General features: G+C 37.8%; 2 protein-coding genes and 1 pseudogene across 16 annotated transcripts in view; 2 read left to right on the forward strand and 1 right to left on the reverse strand.

The window, feature by feature from the left end:
- The window catches only part of ATRNL1 (attractin like 1), a 627,375-nt gene extending 617,119 nt beyond the window's left edge, over nt 1-10,256 (reverse strand). For 13 of the 15 annotated variants that reach the window (XR_005654640.1, XR_005654641.1, XM_039871115.1 and 10 more), the window contains exon 1: nt 9,552-9,874. Coding sequence is in view for 12 of the 15 variants with exons in the window: in XM_039871115.1 (XP_039727049.1) it covers nt 9,552-9,850 (299 nt within the window). In the remaining 3 variants the exon portion in view is untranslated. Of the gene's footprint in view, nt 1-9,551 lie in introns of all 15 variants that reach the window. The other 2 variants (XM_039871111.1, XM_039871123.1) reach the window with 2 other exon arrangements.
- LOC120609742 (translation initiation factor IF-2-like) overlaps nt 1-12,176 on the forward strand; it is a 449,818-nt gene extending 437,642 nt beyond the window's left edge. Inside the window, exons 2-3 of the mRNA XM_039872456.1 lie at nt 9,331-11,143; nt 11,367-12,176. Coding sequence (XP_039728390.1) covers nt 9,331-10,423 — 1,093 coding nt within the window. The 3' untranslated portion in view covers nt 10,424-11,143; nt 11,367-12,176. The remainder of the gene's footprint in view (nt 1-9,330; nt 11,144-11,366) is intronic.
- Nucleotides 10,594-25,854, forward strand: part of LOC120609743 (sulfotransferase 2A1-like) — a 64,527-nt pseudogene continuing 49,266 nt past the window's right edge.

Genomic DNA, 25,854 nt, shown 5'->3' on the forward strand with positions numbered 1-25,854 from the left:
TTTATAAAATAGTTGTAACAATGGTACTCATTTCATAAAATTGTTTTAAAAATGTAATGAAATGAAATGTATCAAGTGTTCAGTAAAACTGCGAAGCAAATCCATGTAAAGTTCACAACACACTGGCAGAAATAGATCTCGAAACTATTTCTATCAGTTTGGTAACCCCTATGGTATTTGGAAATCCAAAAGATTAATACCAGTTTGCAATTAAAAAGACACTTCTTATTGAAGAGTAAAAGATGGCTTGATTAAAAAAAAAAAAGGCCAGACAGACATGTTTTGGCAACTCATCTGTCACTTAGCAGCAATCAGACTTTGCCTAAATAATCATTTCAGGTCTTTCATTCTCTTACTCCCACTGTAAAATGAGAATAACTATATCTACCTCACAAAATTTTCATCAATAATAAAAAAAGCAATATATGTAAAAGCTTTTTCTATTACATTATACTACTTTTCTCAACTCATAATTTAAGTTTTGAAAAGCTAGTTTTAATGCTATATTATTCTTACATGAAATAAAATAATAAATTCCATTTTCTAGAAAAAAATTCATTATCAATATAATTACATTATCAAAAGAGTACAAATGAAGCCAGGGATTAAACTTAATACATCAAAACATGGCAAATGCTCTTAAATTTTCTGGTTTTTTTTATGAGACATGGAGAATCGACCTGAAAGTTTCTAATTTACACAAGTGCTTTTATTTTCTAAATGCTTACATTTTACCTGTAAAATGTAAAATGTGGAGATGGAGTCCCTTCAACTATCCCTACCTGCACTAAGCAAATATCAGCAAAGAGGTGCAGCAGCTGAAGAGACTACGGGGTGGATCATCTCTGCCTTTCACTAAGCGAATGACAGCAGACTGGACGCCCCTCAGTCTCCTAACTAGAGAATGGAGGAAACGACACGAATTAATGATCTAAGCTTTGCATCTTAAAAAAACTGATTAGGAAAAGCACATCAAAACCAAAGGAAGCAGCAGTCAATGAAACCGAAAACAACAACAATGAAAGAAAAGATAGCAGGAATCAACGAAATCAAACACATATTCTTTGAAAAGGCCAATAACATTAATAAATGTCTAGCCAGACTCAGCAAAAAAAAAAAAAACGAACGAACACAGAAACTACCAATATCAGAAATGGAAGAAGAAATATCACTAAAGATCCCACAGACTTTATAAGGATAAGGAAATATTATGAACAATTTTATGCCCATACATTTGAAAACTTAAGTGAAATGGACCAATTCTCTCTAAGACACAATCTAGCAAAACTCATTCAAAAAGAAACAGATAAATATTCCTACATCTATTACAGAAATTGAATTCACAGTTGCAAGTCTTCCCACAGGCTCAGATGGCATTACTGATAGATTTTACCAGACATTTCAGAAAAAAGTAATATTAATTCTACATAAATTCTTCCAGGAAACAGAAGAGGGAGTACTTCCTAATTCATTTTATAAGTTAACCAAAGACATTACAAGAAAAGAGAAATACCTCTTATGAAAATAGAAGCAAAAATCTTCCACAAAATTAGCAAATCAAATCCAGCGATATATAAAAAGTATAATATATTGTGACAAAGTGGTTTATCAAGAATGTAAGACTGATTAAACGTGTAAAAATCAATCAATTTAATTCACCATATCAACAAACTAAAAAAAAAAAAAAAATTACTGTCTGCCAATAGAAACAGAAAAAAAATTTGATAAAATTCAACATCCATACATGACAAACTCTCAAAATCGGGAATACCAGGGAACTTCCTTCACCTAATAAAGAGCATTTACAGAAACACCTGCAACTACCATGATACTTAATCTTTAAAGACGGAACGTTTTCCACCCAGTATCGGAAACGAGGTAAAGATATTCATTCTTATTCTCTTACTCAACATCAAGTGTAAAGTCCTAGCCAGTAAAACAGAGCAAGAATAAAGGGCATATAAATGGAAAGGAAGAAGTAAAACTATCTCTATTCACAGACAATATGATTGGCTATGTAGAAAATTCCATGGAATCTACAAAAAAAGCTACTGAAATTGAGTGGGTTTAGCAACATTATGGGATACAATATCAATATACAAAAATTGATTTTCTTTCCACATAATGAAAGTGAACAAGGAAATTCAAAAAAATACTATCAAATACAATAGCATCAAAGAATACAAACTATTTAGGTATAAATGTAACAAAATATATGCAGGATCTGAATCTCATAACTACAAAACAGTGATGCAAGAAATCAACGAAAACCTAAATTAATGAAGAAATATATCATGTTAATGGACTGGAAAATTGCCTAGATGTCAGTTCTTCCCAAAATGATCTCTTGAGTCAACACAACCTCAATCAAAATCCCAAAAGAATTATTCTTTTTTTTAGAAATTAACTGAATCTAAAATTTATGTACAAAAGCACATGAACTAGAATAACCAAATAAATTTTCATAAGTAAAAAGAGTTGGAGGAATGTCACTATCTAATTTCAAGACTTACTAAACGATACAGTAGCCAAAACAGAGACTGATTCTCAAAAAGATAGATGTATGGATTAATGGAACAAAATAGTCAAGAAATACATAGAGAGAGAGATAACTGATTTTCAACAAAGGTGCAAAGATGTCAATGAAAAAAGTATAGTCTTTTCAACAAATGCTCATTTCATAAAGAAAAAGGGTCAGTTTTCAAGAGGATATAATATAAAATTTCATGGATCTAATAACAGAGCTTCAGAATACATGAAGCAAAAACAGGTAAGACCAGAGAGATATAAATACAAAATTGTAACTGAAGATTTCAGTACCCCTCTCTCAGTATCTGATAGACAGAAAACCAGAAAGGTGTTAGAAAACTTGAACAAACTATCAACCAACTTAACCTAATTTAAATGTATAGAACACTCCACCCATCGACAGCACAACACACGTTCTGCTCACACGCGCAAGGATATTTACCAAGTTGGACAATATTCTGGCTGATAAATTTTAAAGAGTCTAGTTAAAGAAAACTCCAGGCCTCGAGGGCTTCACTGGTTAATCCTACCAAACATGTAATGAAGAAATAATGCTAATTCTACACAAATTCTTCAAACAAACTGAACGGGAGGGTACCAATTCATCCTATGAGGCCAGCATTACTCTGACTCTAAAATTGGACAAAATACAAGAAAAGTACAAACCAATATCTTTCATGAACATATATATATATATATATATATATATATATATACACACATATATATAAAATTCCAAACAAAATTTTAATAAATCAAATCCAGACAATATATTTAAAAAAAAATATATCAGATGGGGTTCATCTCAGGAATGTAAGGTTGCTGTAACATACAAAAATTAAACAATGCAATACATCATATCAACATACTTTAAAAGAAAAATGATATAATCATCTCAACAAATACGGAAAAAGTATTTAACGTAATACAATATCCATCTCCAATAAAACGCCCAGCAAACTAGGAATAAAAGGGAACTTGCTCGATGTGATAAAACCGATTTACAAAAAACTTACTGATAACATACTTAATGGTTAAAGATTAAATATTTTCCCCCTAAATAAAGAACAAGAAGCGTTAACCACCCTCATCACCTGTATATGTCATTGTGATAGAGGTTCTAGCCAGTGAAATAAGGCAAGAAAAAGAAATTAAAGGCATCCAGATATCAAAGAAAGGAGCAAAGATATCTTAATTTTCAAACAACAATCATCTATATAAAAAATCATATAGAAACTACAGAAGTCTCCTACAACCAATAAGTGAGTTCAGCAAGGTTGAAGGATACTAGATCAATATACAAATATCAGTTGTATTTCCATATAATGGCAACAAACACTGAAACCAAAAATATATATATTTACAACAGCATCAAAAATAGGAAGTATTTAAAGAAAAATCTGACAAAAAAGTTGTAAGACCTGTTCACTGAAATTTTTAAAATATTGCTGAGAGATTAAAGATCTAAATAAATAGAGAGATATACTATGTTCATGGGTCCGAAAACTCAATGTTGATAAGATGTCAAACTGTCGCTCAGAATGATCTATACATTCAACACAATCCCAAATAAAATCCCAGGTTTTGCAGAAATTAACAAGCTGATTCTGAAATTCATATGAAAATGAAAATGACCCAGATTAGCCAATAGTGGAAAAAGAACAAAGTTGAAGGACTTACACTCCCTGAATTCAAGACTTACAAAGCTCTAATAATTAAGACATTATCATCTTGACACACAAACAAAGAGATCAATGGAACATAAGCATCCAGAAAGAGACACAAATATATAAACTGGTTTCAACAAAGGTATAAAGCCACTTTAGCAAAGAATAGTCTTTAACAAATGGCCCTGAAACAATTTAGTATCTATATGCAAAAACAATTAATTAAGGTCCATACCTCTCGCTATCTGCGGAAATTAACTCAAAATGGACTATAAACTTAAATGTAAAATCTAAAAGTATAAAACTTATGGAAAAAAATCAAAGAAAATCTTTGGTTTAAGCAAAGTTTTCTTAGATGTAATACCAAAAATCCATAAAAGAACAAAAATGATAAACTGGAATTGATCGAAATTAAAACTTCTGTTCTTTGAAAACACTGTTAAGAGAATGAAGAGACAAGCTCCAGCCTGGGAGAAAATATTTCCAAATGATATATCTGATAAGGAAATAGTATCCAGAATAGGTAAAGAACTCATAAAAATCAGTATCAAGGGGAGGCAACGTAAAAAATGTGCAAAAGATTTGAACAGATACCTCACCAAAGAAGATCTACAGATGGCAAGCAGGCACCTGACAAGATGCTCAACATCATTAGTCATCAGGGAAATGCAAATTAAAATCACAATGAGATACCACTACATACCTATTAGAACTACTAAAATTTAAAAGACTGACCATACCTAGTGCCAGTGAGGATTGAATTAACTTGAACATTCATGCACTGCTGGTGGGAATGTAAATGATACAACTACTTTGGAAAACAGTTTATTAAAAAGTCAAACATAGATCTACCATCTGATCCAGTGATTCCACTCAGGTATTTACCCAAGAGAAATGAAAGCGTATGTACATACAAAGACTTCTACATAAAATTTCACAGTAGTTTTATACAGAATACCTCAAAATTTGGAAACAAATGATTATAAAATTGTAGTGTGTCCATACATTGGAATACTACTCAAGAAGTAAAAGGAATACATTTCTGATATACCATTAATGAATCTCAAAATAAATATGCTGTATGAAAAAAGCCAGACAAAAAGGAATACATAATGCATGAGTCGACTTATGTAAACTTCTGGAAAATGCCAACAAATCTATAGTGACAGAGAGCAGCTCAGTGGTCACTTGGGGACAGGGAGAAGCAGAAGGGAAGAGAAGGAGGGATTACAAAGGGGCACATGGAACTTCTGGGTAGGACAGATATTTTTATAACCTGGATTGTGGTGATAGTTTCAGAGGTGAATACATATCAAAGCTTTTTTAAATTGTACAGTCTATTGCATGTCAATTAAGCTCCTAAAAATAATTTAAAGAAAAAAATTATAACTGCAAAATAATTATAACTTCAAAATAATTCATTTTGAAAGTACTAAAAGGGAAAATTTGTACTATAAGAGCACAAAATAAGGGGTAATGTAGTATGAGGAGTCAGAAAAGCCTCCTTTGGATACTAGAATAAACTAAGATTTGAAGGATGTTTAGTCAAGTAAAGATCAGCTGGGAAAGAGGGTTCAGAGAGAAGTAAGAGCATTGTGTGAAATGCCCTGAAGCCAAAAGGAATGTGACACTTTCAAGGAACTTTAAAAGACCACTTGCAGAAAAACAGGAGGGGTGAGTCTAATCTGCCAAAGGAGCCAAATCAAGCAGACACGTGTTCCTGAAAACCATGTTACTACAAGTAAATCACTTTACCAATGTAGGATCTTAGAAACACTTAAATTATTTTAAATTTCTATTATATGATTATATGTTTCAATAATGTAGAAAAAACCCATGGATATAAATTGCATATTACAATCTTAGTTTGAAATAAATAAGACCTGGGGATAGAGAACATTTGATTTAACTTTATAGTTACTGATTGTTGCCCAACTAATAATTAAAAGGATTCTAAATATGTCTGTGTATGTATACACATACATTTTTTGAAACAGTAGCTTAGGAAAAACACCTATGGATTCAACCCTGCCCCTTTTTGTTTATAATAGCAACCTCATTCCTGATATATCTTCATTTTGCTGCCTCTAGAAAACAGAATACTTCCATTACAAATGTGTGAAATTCAGCATCACCCATATATGACTAACCTAAGAGGTTAAATAAATACCTGCATACAGTGAACATACAATAAGATTTAATAGATGATTTTAGAAAAATGTTTGATAAACGTGCTTTAATAATAAATTTATATTTACAACTTACTCACAATATAATGAGATATTTTCCAATCTCAGAGCATTACATTAGGTTGATTACCTAAGAGAAATTAGAAGTCATAGGTTCCTAAGTCACATTAGCAAGAAAATGTGCAAGTTTGAACACAAAATATAAATATAAATCTCAACTACTCTACAAAAATAATTCTAAAAAACTAGCTTCTAAAAGAGAATGTCATTTATTCAAATAAAGTTTATAGCAAAATGTTGTCTAGCCTAATGTTATACTAAGCTACTCAAGTAAATACTATTTGAGTTCGCATACATCATATCCTTCGTTACTATATTTCAAACTGTCACCCTCCTTTCTGATTCTCAGTCCTAAATCTTTCAGTCTAGCTTTAGCTGAAGATCAGTGTTCATTTCGTTTTACCTACGTGAGGAATGGCTTGTAATTCTGAGTGTTTTATACTTTTCAAATAGAAACGGATAGAAGTCTGGAATCAATGCTAAGAGAACTGAAGTACCACTTTTGATAACACATTTGCTTCTGCATTTCTCTCCCCAACCATCAATCTTCCATTCTAAAGAAGCATTTGAAGAACACTCTTACTCCCAAGTGAAATCCCTAGAGCAGAAAAAAAGCTAAGTTACCATGGAACCAGCCAATTAATTTTGACACCTGCTTACCAAGATTGATCATTTTTGATGTCTGTTTGTTAGGTTGCCATCCTCCAGTTTAGTAAAAAATTTTCAAGATAATTAATGAAGTGAGAATTTCCAGTTAAAGTCGTTCCCACTGTGTTATTACTTCAAGCCACCATCCTTAAATAAACCTTTCTTAGCTAGCAAGTACTTTACTAGGAAGAAATCTTTTCTTCTAAATTGATTCTCTCCCTTAACCTTAAATACCACGATTTCTTTACCCTTAAGAGTATACATAACAAAATGCAGAGCTCTACCAGTTATATTTACTCTAATTAATAGCTTGTACTCCACAGAGATATGAAATGCATTCTCCTCAACAAAATACAAGGAATCATAGGAAATAACAGCTTCCAAGGAAATGAACATTTGATGATTAGTTCATGTTTTATTGTTATTTAACTATACCTATATTTTTAAAAACTCTTCCTCTTACTAATGTATTATGTTTATGAACACCATCTATGTTACTTAAGCTAGTTTTAATCTAATCTGTGATCTTTCCCACTAACTGGGACATCTGCTAGTGAGGTTACAGGGTGCTGACCTAGCTGATTAACAAATGCCACTACTATAGAATGTAGACAGGAGCTTCTCAGTACTATAGCAATTTTCCTCCTTAGACAAATGGAGTAAATCCACCCATACAATGGCCAGTATCCCTAAATTACATATGAATCAGGCGACCTTCCTATTTATGTATAAAAAGATGTAAAGAATGAACGTGGCTTTTTCATTGTTGACTGCCAGTTTATATGTTCGAAATTCTTGCTAGTAAAGAGGCTGGCTGTTATAGTAATAGCAAAAGTTTGAGAACACTTAAGTAAAAAGGTGTTAACAAGCACAATTCAATAAGATATTTTTCCTCATCTTGAAACACTTCTTTAAACTTTTCATTAGCATCTCATCCAAATTTTGAAAAAAAAATGTATTAAAAAAACTATAATACTATACTAATTTGTGAAAGCATGAAGCTAGGAAACATTTCAACCTATTCCTATACATAAATTTCATAAAACTTCCTTTTGAGATTTCACTTCCCAAAACCTACTATAAATTAATTTAGTAGAATCCACCTAAAATTACAAAGTGCCATTTAAAAATATACATTTTTACAATGAGTTTTAAGGGGCATTGTTTTAATCAGCAAGAGTCAAAGAAGAAAAAAAAAAGGAAAATATGCTGTTTAGAACTCCGGGGAAATTTTCCTATAATATATTAATAAGGTGAACCATATTCCCACCTTTGCCTTAGAGCCCAAGAGACATTTCACTTAGATTTTGCCATCATCCTGACAATATCAGTAATCTACATAGTGTAATTTCAGAGCCACAAACCGGTCAGAAAACTTCACACTAAATATCTAGAAGACTGAGAAGTTGACCTAACGACTTATCTTCAAGTTGTCAGATGGCTGCCCTAATGGCCTCAACTATCTTTTTTGCTGCTTCCCCACACACATCCATTTTTTTTTCATATCAGGCAAGAAAGAATGCAATAAACATCAACCAATAGAGAGATGGCATCTTTACTGTTGTAAAGCAAACTCCTAAGGACCCCTAAGGACCTTGGGCTTCAGAAAAACCAAAGTGATGCTCCCACACATAGTGAAAGAACCAGTTAAGAAAATCCATTATCTTCACCACATTAAAAAGTCCAGGTATTTCATCCTTTTATCTAATGCAAAGTCACTCTCGTATTTCTCAATTCAAGACTGTCCTAGCAAATTCAACATAGTATACTGGCTAAAAGTAAACATTCTAGAGTCAAGCTGGCTGACTGGGAATCACGAATCAGTCCTTCTACTGTTTAATCTTGGGCAAATTACTTAGATTCATTGCCTCGATTTCTCTCTGAAGATCCATTAAAATAATTCTAGTAAATCACGGTTGTCGTAAGGAACAAATGAGCTAATTAATTCATGCAAGGGGCTTCAAACCGTGTTTGGCACATAGTAAGCCCATCGCAAACTCTACTTACGATGATTATTACTAAATAAACTAAAACGTTAGCAGTGGTTACCTCTAGAGAGGAATAGGGAAGGGTAGAGGTACTGGTAGATCATAACTTTTACCCTTTAAACAATTCTGTATTGTTTGAATGTTTCACAAAGCGCAAGGACTTCATGAGTCCCTTGCATAATTTTTTTATTAAAAAATAGTATCCTAACAAAATGGTGTTTGACACCGTAACTGAGTGTGGAAATGAAGAGCTGGAGACCAGAAGTCGCTGCGGAGATACGGACCATCGGGAAAGGCTTGGCGTCCACGGCTGTCAGTGCTCTGCGCGGCGCCGGGGTTCCCCGAGGCTCGGGGGCTGGAGGGGACAGCGCACCGCGAGTCACTCCCGGCCCGGGGACCCGAGACCGTGCGGAGGAGACCGCGACGAGTGCGGGCAGGGCTGAGGTTCGGGGTCCGACGAAGGCACTTACTTGAACCTGCCCTGGCAGTGCTGGCACTGGTCCCCCACCCAGCCCGGGTCGCAGAGGCAGGTGGAGTTGACACAGCGGCCCGAGAAGCAGGAGCCGGTCCTCTCGCACGGCTTGGACTGGGACACCTGCGCGTAGAGCGCCAGGTAGAGGAAGCCATAGCACAGCAGCCAGTTGTTCCCGTCCAGCAGCCAGGAGGAGGCGCCCCCGCCGCCGCCGCCGCCGCCCGCCGGCCGAGCCCTCCAGAACCCCGCGGCCGCTGGCTGCGGGGGGCCAGCGCGGGCCGGGCCCCCCGGCTCCATCTTCCCCAGCGCCCCTGCCCAGCGGGGCTGCGATCACGGACGAGGACAGGGATGCTCCTAGGGGGAAATCCGGCCGGAGAAAACCGTGCCCCCGCCGCCACCGCTTCTGCTCCTCTTCACCGGCGCCTGCCCCAATCCCACTCCCCGGTCAGGAGGGACAGATCCCCACCGCGGTCGCCTCCGCTCGGCTCCCTCCAGTCGCACTCGGGCATCGCCTCTCGGTATCCTGACCTTGTGTCCTCAGCGGGTCGAGCCCACCGCCGCGGCGCCCCGGGCCCGGCCGGAGGCGGGGAGCGGGCGGAGCAGGCTACGCGGGGCGCTCCGGAGGGGACTTGTGGTAGGGGACCTGCGGGAGGGGGAGGGGACCCCGGGAGCGGCCCCGCCTCGCCCGCGGCTCGCGCCAACTGCCTCTGCTCCCAGCCCCGCGCGCCGGGGAGGGCGGGGGCCAGCTGGAGCCTCGAGGTGGGCGCGCCCAACGCGGGAGGGGGGAGTCGGAAAGCTGGGGTCAGCCCCGCACCGCCCCGCACGCAGCCAGCGGCCCCCCAGCAGCCATGTTCTCTCCCGTGCCGTTAGCCAGCCGCCGGGGCTGCGGCTGGAGCCCGCGGGGCGCTGGACGGCCTCCCCGCCTCGCGCCTGCCCACGCTCCCCCCGCAGGCCCAGCGCCGTGGTCTCGCCCCGCCTTGACAAGAACCAGGGACTCCCCCGCGCGCGCCCACCCCGCCAGGCCGGGGAGCCGAGGGCTGATGGCCCCCCAGGTGTGGCCCGCGTGCCCGCGGCGCCCTTCCCCGCGGCGCGCCGGGGAGCCCGGCCCCACTCGCACTGCGCGCCTCCCGGGCCGCACAAACGGAACGTCGGCTCGCGACCGGCTTCGCCGCTTCAGCAAAAAAGCAGCCCTTCGCGTCCGCGGTCTACAGCTGCAAAAGTGCAGCGCTTTTTTGCTGGCGCTTCCCCTTCCTCCGCCCCATCCTCCTGCCTATTTCTTCTTCTTTTTTTTTTTTTTCTTTTTTTTTTTTTTCTGAAAAGAGAAAAACTCCAACACACAAAGAGCTGAGCATGTGCAGCAGGCAAAAGTCTTAAAGGCACCGCAGTTCCACCACGTTGCGGGGTCCGCAAGAACTGGGAGGGGCGGGGGTTAGGACAGCGAGGGTAGCGGAACCGTCTCCGCGGAGGGACCCCTCCAAGGGGGAGCTGTGCCTTCCACCGAAATAATGACTCCCCCGCCCCCAACAAAGAGCCGAGAGGTTCAGAACCCCCGGCGCGCCACCCCTTGCCGACGCTGCCTCGAAACCCCAGGTATCTCCTCTTCTGCTTGTCAGTGTTTCCTCTTCCATCTGGGACAGCATTCCGCTTGAAAAACACCGCAACATTGGGGCTTTTTTCAGAAGAGCAGAAAAGATGCCCCAGAAAAGCCGTTTTCCATCCAAAGCGTCAATCTTTCCTCTTTTAGATGACTTTCCAAGATTTGATGGCATATGCTGAAATTTTTGCTTTGTACTTTTGTGCCTTCTCTAAACAGGCTATTTGAACCCTTGGGAAAGGAAGCCGAACACAAATTGTAGCCATGTATACTCAAGTTTCAACAAGGTTACTGGAGCAGACAGTATGAAAAAGAATTTGAAATCTACCAAAGGCATTTCTGACAGCTAAAGGAGAAAAGTTTTAGTTGTAACCACACAGTCATAATATTATTGTTAACATTCAACTCTTGTTTATTTTGGACCTAATGTACCCACGTCATCTCTTTTAATCTCTATCATCCCCACTTTGCAGATGAAATCCTCCATTAACCCCATTTTGCAGATGAAGATAGACTCAACAAGGATGAAAGGTTTTGTCAACGGCAAGTTAGAAGTAAGCAGTGAACTGAGCTTTAAACACAAGCCCTCTGACTTCCATGTTTTTTCCACGATTTACCAGGCTGTTTCTATTAGCAGATGCTTTGTTCTGCTTTGGTGAATAAAATTTAAGTGTTGGCTTGATTTGTAAATGCCTCAGCAGTGATTTTAGAAAAACAAAGGTTCATAAGGAGGTGGCTCCTTGGAAAGTAAAAATAAAAAGGAAAATGATTATTTTTATTTATATAACAAATCACAATTCTCCCATAATACCAACATCGAAAATGTCAACTTCAAACCTTAAAAATTAGAATAATCCCTTCTTCCTTTCACATATTTTCTATAGCAGGATGCTCCTTAGAGACCACTTGGGATAGGAGAAGAAGAGAAGGAGAACGTACTGCAAAAAGAAAAGAAAATTTTAAAAGAGAATATTGTTCTGGACCAAACCTTTTAATTTCTATGGCTATAAAATCTAAAAAAAAAAAAAACTCTTCCTAGTATTAGCCATACATGAACAATGTCTGCTGCCTTCTCCAATCTTTTTCTCACACCAGCCAAAGTTAAAAGTCAACCACGTTTTCCTCACATCTAATGCAGAGTTGCTTTCAAACATGTGGAAAGTGTCCAAGCTCTTAAAACCATTACTGAGTGTGAAGATAATTCAAAGGGTACACTGGAGCCCCTTTAAAAAGAAACCACTGCTCAACTACATACTGATGATAGCCTATTTTCCAGCTAAGGATTTGCCCATTAAAATACATCTCTTTTAATCTTGTAACCACTATAATCAGCTCAGTACTTCATGATACACTGAAGAACATGCAACCCCAGGTCTTCTCTCAACATTGCCTTTAGAATCAAGCTGGCTATATTAAATTTATATCAAATTATTCTCAGGATCACAGGATTTCCACTTGCGCTATATCCTATTTTTCTTCAAAATTCTTTAAGTCAAGATTTACTTAGTAGCTATTATGAATTTAAGCAAGAGAGAAAACAAAGATGAATAAAACATTTTTCTACCCCTGGATAAGCTTATCTTCTCTTAGGCTCACTAGATTGAGAGATCCTTTTACAATTGAGTGTCACATATTTTACAAATATACACACAGAAAACTTAAATGATTTAATAATGGTCACACAAAAATTCGGTGATAAAGCTTGCCTAGAATCTCGACTATGATCAAGAAATTTAAAAACTCCAACATTACGTTATCTCTTTTTTTTTCAATGTAGAGTCAGCATCCTAGCGGTGCTATGCAACACTACAATAATTTGTAGTATTGGTAACACCAGTTATAAATCTAGCAGAAAAGTGAAAATTTACTCTAGAGACGTAGTGGAGGGAAAGTCAGTTTTACTGAAGTAGAATGAAACTGTTAAAATGGGAATTATTAAAATTTCTCCAAGGGGAAAGATAGAGTATATTTGTTTTCTCCACAATTAGCCTTGTATCAGGATCTTTAGCTATTTTGAAGAGTGTGTTTTATTTCCGCTTATACCACTTAACAATGGTACTATAAAATGATAGGGAAAATCTATTTGGCACATGGCCAAATTGTTTGAAGGCCATTCAAATGATACATTCACTGATGTTTTTATTGCTATTCAAAAAGTAATAAACCAAAGCATCTCACATCCCCTTCTCAGTTGCTTGACTGAAGAATGATCTCCACTCTGGTTATTTGTTCACCATTTGGCCCATATGAGGCTTCTGAAAGCAGCCAAGATAATGAGCGTGCAGATAGTCTGTCCCCAAGAGCCAGAAATGCATTCATCGAAAGGAATCCTTAGTGTGATTGAGGCAGTATTTTTAAGACACTGATAGAGCAGGAATAGTCTGTGAGAGTAGGCAGGAAAGAAAAAGTCAACTTTAGGTACTCATTAAAAAATTATTGAAGGTATTAAAAGTATTATAAGGTTATGATCTGAAATACACACCCCCACCACCAAAATCTGACACTCATTTTTCTCTTGGATTCATTCTTTTCTTCTACCGGTTTTTCTTGCTGTCACACTTGTAAACACACACATACACTCTGATCCTGCCAATTTTTCTACTTAACACATTTCAAACATATTGTTATAAGTAAATCCAAGGAAATAAACCCAAAGAGTCTAAATTCACTATGCAGGGCTAATCCATTTAAGTGGGAAATAAAATGAGCATCCTTAAAGCTCTCATCCTAAATATTCAGACTTGTTACCAAAAAACAGTTGATTGCTAGTAGTCAACTGCAGAAATTTGACCTTTGTGAAATTTAATTCAATAAAAATAACAGCTAGGAATTCCTGTTCAACATAGTAGGCTAAGGATATTCATTGACCTCTGTTCCAAGCTCTACTAACATGATAGGAAATAATTTTTTTAAAAAAAATGACAAAGAAAATGGGAAAAGAACCAACTAGTAGATGAGAGGTGTCAATGCACTTGGAAGGGTCAGTGTATCAGAAGGAGGAAAGTAAATGGAGAAGTGGTAACTAGCATATACATGCCTGCTTATACATGTACATACAGACATCTGTGCCCCAAGCCAACAGAGCAAGCAGACCAACTTGGAACAGAGGACTGGGAACAGAGTTATGTAGGGAAATAAGAGATGACTAACAATAAGAAACAAGTCTGTTTCTCCTGAAGATTTCAGGAAAGCCTCAGGACTCAGAGGCAAGAGATACCTTGGAAGGTAGAGGTAAGGCTCTAGGATGAAAACAAGAATGGTTGAGGTCAATAAAAGGACCCACAGCCCCCTTTTTCACCGCAAGTGGCTAAGGAGTACCCCAGACACTACCCTTACAAGAGGTTTACTCTCTTAGAAATTGAATCAGAGAGGCTTCAGACTTAGGGCACCAGGTATAACAGAAGGAAGAAAGGAGGTATACAACTGCAAATGGGGAGATGAAGCAAAAATCTGTATATTTAATGGTAAGATTTTCCTGCCATCTTTTCCTATCTGTTTCCAGAACACCTACAGCCAACTGAATAACCCCAGGCAGAAAACTGAAGGATACTTATCTGCAGAAATCAAACAGTCCAAGAAGAAAAGATACTATCACATGGAATCTCCTAAGCAAATGGCAAGCCAGCTTCCACATCACCTCTGGATCAACCTGCCAGTCAATAAGCCTCATTCAATCATTTTTTTATGACCCCCTCTTAAATACAAGCAGTAAAGTTTCATTAGACATAAAAGATAGAAACAAAAGCAGAGAAAAGGAAATTAGAGGAAATACAGTCAATTGATAAGGGATTTTGCAACCATAAAACAAGACCTGATTACTCTTTAAAAAACAAAAGGACATTTAGAAAAAAGAAAAGGGGGCGGGGGGGAGGTAGCCAAAATTAAAATGCAATAAAAAGTTTGGAAAATAAAGTCTAGGAAATCTCCTAGAAATTAGAATAAAAAACAAAAAAAGTTTTCCCTTCTTATCGAGGAGGGGAAAACTAATAAAATTAGAAGATTCATCAATGATTATGCATAATAGACTATTTTAAATTAAGCATTCATAATATTGTGAACATTTATTAATGTGATAGTACATTAATGCACAATTCCTAGGAGCAGACAAAATTGGTTTGTATCAATTTCTTCAACATAAAATTTCTCAGAAATGAACTTAGCCTCCAGATGAAGGACCCACTACAGCCTAAAATATTGAGTTAAAAATGACTCACAAATGGAGAAAAAAAAGAAGGCAAATGCAATAGGCTGGAAGAAAGAATCATATTAGAATTCTCAATAGCAAACCTAGATGCTAAAAGTAAGTAGAGGTATAAGAGAAATTATTTTCAATCTAGACTTCTATACCCAACCAATCTATCATTCAAGTATAAGGACAAAGAAATTTTCAGACACATAAACATTTACAGAAATTTATTTCTTTTTTCAAGAAACTACTAGAGAATGGAATAAATGGAGAAGAGACTTAACATAAGAGAATTGTACAGAGATCTCCTAGGATGACAAATAGCTGTGCCCAAACCGACAGGGCAACCAGTCCAACCAGAGGACTGGGGAGAGAGTTTTCTAGGAAAATGATAGCAATGAGTGCTTGGAACTGTTTGAGCTTTTGGAAAATATATTAATAAGATGTGACAGATTCTGAAGTATTTGGGAGGAAAATGGAATAAGCACATAGAAATCTAAACAAATAAACAAAATGAAGCAATCGTTGATTAGAAAATTTTTTTAAAAAACCTGTACAAGATGGCTCAGCTTTAAATAATACATATATAATCACCATAATGCAAATGCTATTGATTTAACCAAAAATGTATAATATGTCTCTATTAAAAAGATGAGAGAGGGGTAATGTGTAGCACTAAATCCTTAACTCTTTAATAAAAAGTAATTGCATGTCCAAAATAATGAATCCAGAAATAACAATATAAGCATACTATACTGAAGAAAGAGTTGAAAGCTGCTTTATCTTAGGGGATAGGGAAGAGAGGGGAAAAATGCAGCATTTTATTATTTAAAAATGAAGCTTTTAGTACTCTTTAATTGAAAATTTAAAATTATTTCTAAAAAAACAATATAAATAAACCAATATATGGATTTAAACTAAAGAAGGTGGCATGTGGGCTCAGACTCAAAGAAACATGGGTTTGATTTCTAATTCTGCCACCTTTATACTGGTTACCTTTGTATGATCCATTAACATCTGGGCTGCAGTTTTCCCACCAATAAGATGGGAATAACCAAACTACCTGTCAATGCCCATTTCAGAGCTGAGATGAAGGTCCAGACAATGATGTCAGAAAGCATCTAGTAAATAGTAGAGCACTATACAAACTTTGATATTTAGTTTTCATCAAAAATTATTCTTAGGAACAATTAATTCTAATCCCATGAGAAAGGGATCTTGAAAGAGATTTAGGATGATACAAAACACAAATACAAAAACACAAAGAAGTAGGCAGAGCTGTAAGAAAGCTAGGTTATTTTAAAGATGAATCTAGTCTATTTTACTGATGGACTGCAACCCAGAAAAGTAAAGTATCTTATCGAGACTTATACAGTGGCAGAGCTAAAACCCTAGTTCTGCTAAAACGTACGCCAAGTTGTTTTTTGGGGGGCGGTTGTGGGGGTAGGGGTGGGTTGGTACTATACCTTTTAGTTAGGGCTAATAGGAGAAGTTTTCAGGTTGATTAATCATCTATACTTAGCTCTAGAAAGGTCTTCCAAATCTCAATAAAGATAGTAACTTGCCCAACATCCCAGAAGTTAGTGACAGCAGAGACAAAACTAAGCCAAATAAAGGACAACCAAAAATGAACCTTGAACCAAAAACTTGGAACCAAATCAAACTTTGCTAGCAGAGCTAAAGGCATCCATTAAAAGTCCAACTCAGGGTCTGCAACATACACATTATCAATTCATACCAGTTAACTAAGGGATTAAGGTTCCAGTCTAAGTATGGAGAGAAAAGTCAGAGAGGAAATAAGCATACTAAAAAAAAAAAAAAAAAAAAAAAAGGCAATTAGACAAGCCAAAGCAGCAGCAAAATTCTTCTCGAAAATGAAGATGTAAAAATTTGATTTACTGAATGGGAAAAGGATGTGAGAAAAAGAGAAGAAAACAGAGGAAGAAAGGGCATGGCCCAGTGATGGACTAAATGTGTCAAGAAAGGGTGCCTGAATCTGGAACTCTCCAAGCTATTGCAAGACATCTAATAGGCTTCTCTATCCTCCCCTCATTGGGATAATGTTGAAAGGAACGAGGACATGGGGAAGATAAAAAGGTCAGGGACCTTTTCTCCTGGGAATCATTTGCTGGCACTTTCCTTCATGAAGATGGAGATCAAAGCCCTTTTTAAAAATAAAGTTCTATCAGTAAAAATGAACAAAAGTTCAGTGTGAATCAGGTAACGAAAAGGAACTATCACATTCTTTCATTTTCAGAAGTCATAATTTTCCCCAATAGATAATTCTCATTTCTCAAGATGACTCATCAATAATCGCTGCACCATGCTGTATCATCTGACATCCAAATAAACCAACTTTGAAGGGTCGTACACAGAAAAGTAGTGTCATCAAATACAGAAAGGTTCTTGTGATTTTGAGTAATAAAAAGGATATTTTTAGTTATGAGAAAATTCAACAACTGCTACAATCAAACTCTTAAAGCACTGCCCACATACAGATAAACCAGGCAGAATTTCTGAAAACCTTTAGTTAAATAGAGGTTTGTTGCCTGTTCCCTCTGTTTAAAGAAAAGGTGAGTCACAGTAAGGAAAACAGGAAGTACTTAAAAAACAAAAGACCCCAAGCAAAATAAACAATTCATAAGAACAATAACATCCTAGCTTTTAGAAAGTTGCTTGAGGTCCTGACACAGGAAAATATGTTTACGTTTACAAGGAGAAGAGCCTGAAAGAGAATTATGGACCCTCTGATCAGGAAAGACTATAAGCCATGAGGATATAGAGAGGTTTCCTTGAACAGAGCTCAGAGACAAAGAAGCACAACACAGTACACATAAAAAAATTTTAAAAAAAAGAAAGAAAGAAAAGAAAAAGTATCTGACAAATGATAGCCAGGCCCCACAAATCCCGATAACACGGCATTCTACTTATTAAAAACATCAGTCTTGGAAGACTCCAGGCACAATAATTTTGAAAATGTACACGAATAAATTAAAACCAGCCTTCTGATTGTTCTTACTGTAAGTCCCTCGACCATGTCCCTCTGCAAAGCTGAAGCGAAATTTTAAATTAAATGAAAAAAAAAAGTCAACATGAACATTGCTGAGTTTCAGCAAGAGCCCCAAGTTCTCCGTTTTTTAATTAGAATGTAGTCTGAAAGTCTTTCTGCACATGAAGACATGTATTTTTCTAGGTTCTGTGGTAAACAGAAAATGTATCCACAACTCAGAAACATGTGAAGAAGTTTTATTTATTAAATTATCTAAACCACTTGGTAGCAGACGTTTTTAGACCTGCTTTATGGCCATGTTCTTCCTCACTGGACACCGTCCTTTAGTTTATGGAGGTAGCATAAGAAAATGCCTAGAAAACTGGACCAAGAGCCAGGAAGGAGACACAGTCTCCACACAAAACTGTGTGCCTCACTCACCCTAAGTTCTTTCATTTGTAAAACAGCAAAACATATTGGCCTTCCCTGCTTGAATGTTGTTGGGAGAATCAAAATTCCAAATGACATGTCGAAGTTATTTTAAAAACTGCAAAGCCCTATTTGATTGTGCCTGCTTCTGGAGAAAACTGCTCTAGGACCCAGTGGGGCCACGTGACATTAGAGAGTCCTAAAGCAAGTTCCGTAATTCCTTCGCATCTCGATGCCCCATGGCCTGTCTCTCAAGTGGCAGCATCTTCATAGCCTATTGCCTTATGCCTAGGTGAGGTAAGCTACCATACGTGTGGGGTGACTGCGGCAACCACGGGACATGTCCAGATAACAAAACACACTACCCCACACTCTGGCTAAAACTTGAAACTCCAGTTCAGCGATTTAGTCCTTCAGCTTAAGGGTTTGGGGGTACTTGTAGCAGTCGTTAACATCTTAGCATGAATGACTTTTACCTATTCCTGAAAATAGTTTTGATAAGGAATATAGGAAAAGTGTAAAGGTGTATCACCCCCATCGCCAACCCAACAATCCAGAATACACGCAGCACACACATACTGTGAACATTCTCTGACTATTACTTAGCACGTTCAAAGAAAAATGACTCTAAGGAGTCACTAAAACTCTTTAATGATTTTAGCATAATATGATATTCAAGGAAGAAATGTTTATATTTTTTCCAAAGAAAACCAATGAGGGACCAAACACAAAGGAATTAAATACTAACGGTGGAATATTAGAGTGGCTCCCGGATGAAAGATTTGACCTGTATCTCAAGTCAATTATGGTTGGCAGCTACATCCTGCCTAGTGAAGGCTGAGCTAGCAGTGGGATTCTGGCATCTCTGACTACTCAATGAGTAAATTCAAGGGGAGAATTAGAATAAAGGGGTAGGTCTTCACTGGGAAACACCCTCCCAAGACTGAAGTCTGGCAGGAATCATCAGCAACAGTTCTGACTATTTTTAATGGCTAAGAGGATGCTTCAGGAAACGTCAATCTCTGAGATTACCCCAAGTCCCTTCTACATAAATAATAACATCATTACCGACAGATTCTTGGCTCAACAGATCTGCTTTTAAACATGCAGACTAGTCAAAATGAAATACTTATTAGAGAAAGATTGGAAAGGGTGAAACTGAAAATGATCACTCAAAATAAGAAAAAAAATCAGCCTCATTAAAAAGGGGGAAAATATGGGCATTCTTAGCTAGCCAGATACCAGAAATATGTATGCATAAACAGCAAGGCAGCAATACTGTGTTGGTACGTATGATGACTTTAAGGGTGCAATAGTCCAAGGGAAACCACCAAAGAAACAATTGCCAACCCCTTCAGCACATGCTCAGAAGTCTTGTAGATGCCTGATCATTCCGGTGAACTGACAATATTATACCAGGTGGGAACATTTCCTTTGGCTTATGATCAGTACATGCCCTAAAGCCTCAGAACTTGCTAGTGCTCATTATTTTAATCTAACTCTGTTGCTGCAAATGCTATCCTCCTCATTCATCTGAATGCTTAATCTTTCCGAATCATCCTAAACTATCTGTAGCAATTAACCCATGATTAAATTTCTAAAGTTAATTAAGTTAAAAAAGAAACCGTTTTATTCGTTTAAAATATTTCCGTCATTTCATTTTATCAAGTGTTCTTTTAGTCCTTAATTATTAAAAAATATAAATAAAGTGTCCAATTATCCTTCTTTTTAACTTTTATTATTTTATAGCTCTTATCAGATTTCTACTATTTTTCACTCAACTAAAAAGTCCTACTCATTCACCTCTGAGTTCCCTCTTGCTACACTGGCTGTAATTATTTTAGCTGCCTTTGTCTAAATTTTTTATCTAGCTCAGTCTTTTCTGAGATAAAGAAGATTAAATGGAACAGGACATTTAAAATTAGGATGTGCATTTTGTAAAAATGAACATAAATTTATCACAATATTTTCTACAACCTTTGTAACCACACGATGATTTCTTATTCAATCATTTGATTACCACTGCCCTTTAAGATGTATTCTTTGAACTATTTGTGATGGTGTCTGCTTACTTTTCCAAAAGGGTTAGAACTAACTCAATACCTATGAGGATATTATTTAGAATATTTCTTTCTTAGATGCTTTAGAATCATAGAATCTCAAAGTAAATTTCTACCTCTGGTGTGTGTGCTCATCTACTTGGTTAAACAAAACTTCTAGGTACCTGTAGATTTCCATGATGATAGGTTTTGGATAATCCACTACTTCTTTACCATCTGCATTAGATAATTATGATGAGATAAACCCTTAACTTCTTCTGAGAAAAATGGACTTTTTCATATCCTCCACCAACAAAGCCTACTTAGGCAGCCATGTTTCATACATGTGATTCTGCTCTCCTCAGCTACTGATAATCAGCACAGAGGCAAGCACCAACCTGGGGGCAGCCAATCCTTAGGCTCACCAGCAGTTTTACCAAGGTGACTTGTGCAAAACTCTAATCAAACAGGAATGAACCTGGGCAATCAAATTCTCACATCAGGGAATATGAATTAAGAAATATAGGAAGAATTAAGCAATCAAGAGCCAAAAGAGATTAGACCATTGGGAAGAAGAGAGGCAAAAAAAGGTGTAACTCAATTTATGAGGTCAAAATTATGAGGAAGAGAGAATAACAGAAAGTTGCAACTCTGACAAAGAGAAATGATAGAGTAGAAGAAGCAATTTCTCTCTACTAGTAATTAGACAAAGAAAAAAAGCAGACACATGGAGTCGTTGAGTCACACTGCTAGCTGAGCAGCAGAGGGATCAGCCAGGAACCCCTGCCCCTGAGAATTCTAGGGCTGCCTTAGGTTCGAAACGGCCACTGGGTTCCAGTCTCCATGGTTCCCATTCATGGATGTCCATGAGGTTCTAGCTTGAATATACATTTATACAATAACTCCATTACTTGAGCTGGCTTGAGTGAGTCTCTGATCCTAGAAACCCCAAGAGCCTAACTATATAGTACTCACTCTAATCTATTTTTTAGCTCAGGTCACCTTTCATTACAAGCACTATTTCCATATTATATCACCTGTCTTTGCCTTGTGCTCCCACTCTGAACTCCCATACGTCTTCCACATATATGTAGATGTAGAATAACATTTACATCATTTCATGTTATATAGTTTGCCTTCTCTAGACAATGAGCCTATAGGAGGCAGAATGTCTTTTTACAATGCTGGAAAACAGCTGCCACTTGATAAACATCTGTGAACTAAATGAGTAACTCTATATTCTACACTTTTAATATATAGTCTTTCCTCCAAATTATTAATGAATGTATTAAACTTAGAAGTGAGCACTAAAACACAAGCAACCCAGTTTTAAAAGGGGCAAAAACTTGAATAGATGCTTCATAAGTGAGTATCCAAATGGCAAATTTGGAGTGGCTATAAGATTTTCCAGGGATATGGAGCAACTGGAAATTTACTATGTTGCTCATGAGAGTGTAAACTGGAACAACAGTAGGTTGAATACCTGTAGACATACATACGCATTTATTAATCATGGCACATTCATGCCACAGAACGTTATAAAACAACGAAAACATCAACTGTGATATATGCAACACCATGGATGAATCTCACAGATATAATATTGAGCAAAAGATGCCAGGCACAGCAGACTACATATTATATTATTCCTTTCAAATAGAGTTAAAGAATGTGCAAAACTCACATATGATGATAGACATCAAAACCATTGCAACCTCGAACTGGGGATAGCTACCGAGAAGCTCTGGAGTGCTAGAAATGTCCTGTAACTTGATCTGAGTGGTGGTTATGTAGACATACACAAATGTAAAAATTCATTGACCTATATATTTAAGCTTTGAATACTCCACTGGATGTAGGTTATGCTTCAATAAAAAGGGGGAAAAGTGAGCACATGAAAGCAGAAAAGTATACTCTTTCCTAGGAAATGTACTCTTGACTAGTATGCTTTTTAAATTTACTATACATGTTAATGTTTAAACTACATAGAACATGTTTTGAACAGCACCCGTCCTTATAGGCAATAGTATAGTATATTGGAAAGATTTGGGGTTAGAAGACCTGAGTTCCCCTAGCCATATAAACTTGAGCAAGTTAATGAATCTGACCTTCAACTTTCTTCACTCTTACTTCCCTGAGAAATAATGAGAGGAGATAAACAAATAAGATATATAGAGTACTAAAGGGAAAAAGAAATCAACAAACAACAATGGAGAGGTCAGGAGCATGAAGAATTGTGATTTTAAATAGAGTAGTCAGGGAAGGGCCCACTGATAAGGCGACATTGGAGCAGGGGTGACCAAAGCAGACAATTGGACAAAGAGGGTCCTAGATGAAAAAACAGCAAGTGCCAAGACTCTGAGGCAAGAATGTGTGTGGCATGTTTGAGGAGAAGACTGAGCATCTGGAGCAGACTGAGGTGGAACGGCATAGCAGGAGGTGAGATCAGAAAGGCAGAGGGCAGAAGTAGATGACATGAGGTCTTACAGAACAATGTAGGGACTTTTACTTACATCAGAAGCCATCGAAAGGTTTTTCGTAAACCAATAACATGATCTAGCTACAGATTTTGAAGTTTTTAGGCACCCATTCTGGCTGCTTCATTAAGAATTATACGATATAGGGTGACAGGATGAAAGATAGGAAGCTGTCATAATAATTCAGAGAAGAGATGTTAGAACAATGTGGTAACTGTAGAGGTGGAGAAAAATGGCCAAAACCTGGATATATTTTGAGGTTGGAGGCTTCAGAATGTGCTAACGGATTGAACACAGGGCCTGAGAAAGAGAGGAGCCAAGAGAAGCTCCAAGGTGTTTGGTCTGAGCAACTGGAAGGGTGGAATGTCCATTTACTTACATGAGAAAAACGCCAGGAGATGCAGGTTCAGGAGAGAAGATTAGACTTCACTCCTGGGCATGACAAGTTTGAGATGTCTATTACAAATTCAAGTGAAGATACTGAATGGGCAGTTGGATCTTAGAGACTGGGGTTAGGAGAATGATCAGGGGTGAAAATATGAACTTGAAAATTGTGAGTATATAGATCTAGTATACATCTAATACACACACACACACACACACACACACAAACACATATATTTAGTACAGTATGTATAAAGTGTTTAAAATGATGAGGTCGCTGAGAACATAGGATGAGATCACCCAGGAGTGAAGATAGAGAAGAGATCTGAAAATTGTAGAAAATAATCTGTATCAAATCTGAACACATATAAGTGTAGACTTCTGGGGATTTGACTTCCCAACTCCCTCTAAAAAAATCAGAAATTGTATCGTGATCGGTCAGATTCCAGGATACTTGTTATTTACACTAGTGTTCAAGATCACCGTATATATAAAAAAAAATGCATACATGGACATGGCAGCTTTTTTTTTTTCCTGTTTCCTCTAATCAAGTAGCTAGAACATCAACAGGAGGGTCTATTTCCCCATGAGAAGGAAAGAGAAGTCATCATCTCTCTCTCCTCTTTGACCAAGTATGCTTGGATTCTCTCATCATTCTTCATCTCAGTTGCTTGCCTGCCACGGAGTGGTTGTAAGTTTTAGATTTGACTTAGAAGGAAAGAGAGATTTCCCTTTCTTCCTCCCATTCCCACCTTCTTGGCCTTGCCTCTAAGCCCTGTAATTCAGTCCATTTTACCAACAAGTTCTGTACTGAACTTTGGGGGACAAACTCAGATAATAATAAAGGGGTACTTTGATTTCTTACTTTCCACCAGTCCTTGTACATATATCTATCCCACCTTGGAAACCTCAAGGGGAGTGGGGGCTATAGGTTGAGGTAGGATTTTAGTATTCCTGGATCCCACATCACGATATCAAACTAGTATTAACCCCTATCAGTAGTCACTTAATATGCATTTTTTTCTTTAACATTCCAATAATTCCTATTAGAGACATTGACCTAGAAGTAAAAGAAAAGACTTATTAATAAATAGAAAACTTACTATTCCTTTAGTCCAACCCATTCCCAACTCTTCTCCAGGGTCAGACATCAGAGACAACATGAAAAGAGAGATGTGACAGAGATATAAGGTGAAGAAATTGTAGGAAAAGAGAGAAGTGACACGTGTGCCAGCTTGCCAGATAAGTACTTCTAGTTACTTGTACATACAAGTGGGATCAAATCTAGAAAAAGAGGTGCAAGAATCAGGGGAGAGGGGTATTAGGAGGCTCCGAGGCATGCTTTTAGGAAAATCTTCCGTCGGTGGCCATGATGGCATGGGCATGGACAGTGAGCAGAGGGAAAGCAGGCTCCCACGATTCCTGCCAGCTACTTCTAATGTGTTCGCCGTGTCAACTCCCAGGACAGATATCCTGCTGCCTTTTGAGGCTGTCTCACCAAAGGCTAAACTGTCCTAATTCTATGCAAGCAGAATATACTGAGGTCCTCACCATCGTGTCCAGCATTGCTAAAGAGCTACCTGGGCCATTTTCAGATCTGATTCAATTTTCTATTGTTCAGTAGAGCCACTTAGTTTAAGTTTAAGTTTTCATCCTCAGTGGGCTACCATATAGGGAGAAAGCAGAATGTTTTAATATGGTTTACCAACAAGTCCCATATATGAAGCCATTCCAATGGCCCTCGTTCCAGCAATATACTCATCGTCTATGTATACCCAGGCCCCAATCTTCCAGGCCTAAATCCCCTGGCCCACAGATGCAGTCCTATCCCATGTGCCAGACAGAAAGAACTTTAACAGTCTCAGCCCCTTGACTTAGGAAGGTTACTTATGTTGAATTAAAAAGCAGTGTCCCAGAAGTGAGAGCTGGGTGCCCACATTTAGGTGACCCTAAATGCCACCCATCCTGCCATGCCGAGATTAGACCTAACCAGAACCAACCAGTTCATTCCAAGATGTCGTCGATTGATGGACGAGGTAACTGCAATGTCCAATTAGTTCACAGCACATTTGTTATTTCAAATTCAGTTTCAAGGTCACATACAGTTGAGTTTGCTACCTCCCAAACAGAATGCCCACAAATTTCAACAGCTTAGAGAGGTTCCACCACTGTAACTACCTAGGATCTGTGGCAAAGGTTTATC

Source organism: Pteropus medius, unplaced genomic scaffold (genome assembly GCF_902729225.1).
Source record: "Pteropus medius unplaced genomic scaffold, Ma_sr-lr_union100, whole genome shotgun sequence".
Taxonomy (NCBI): Eukaryota; Metazoa; Chordata; class Mammalia; order Chiroptera; family Pteropodidae; genus Pteropus; species Pteropus medius.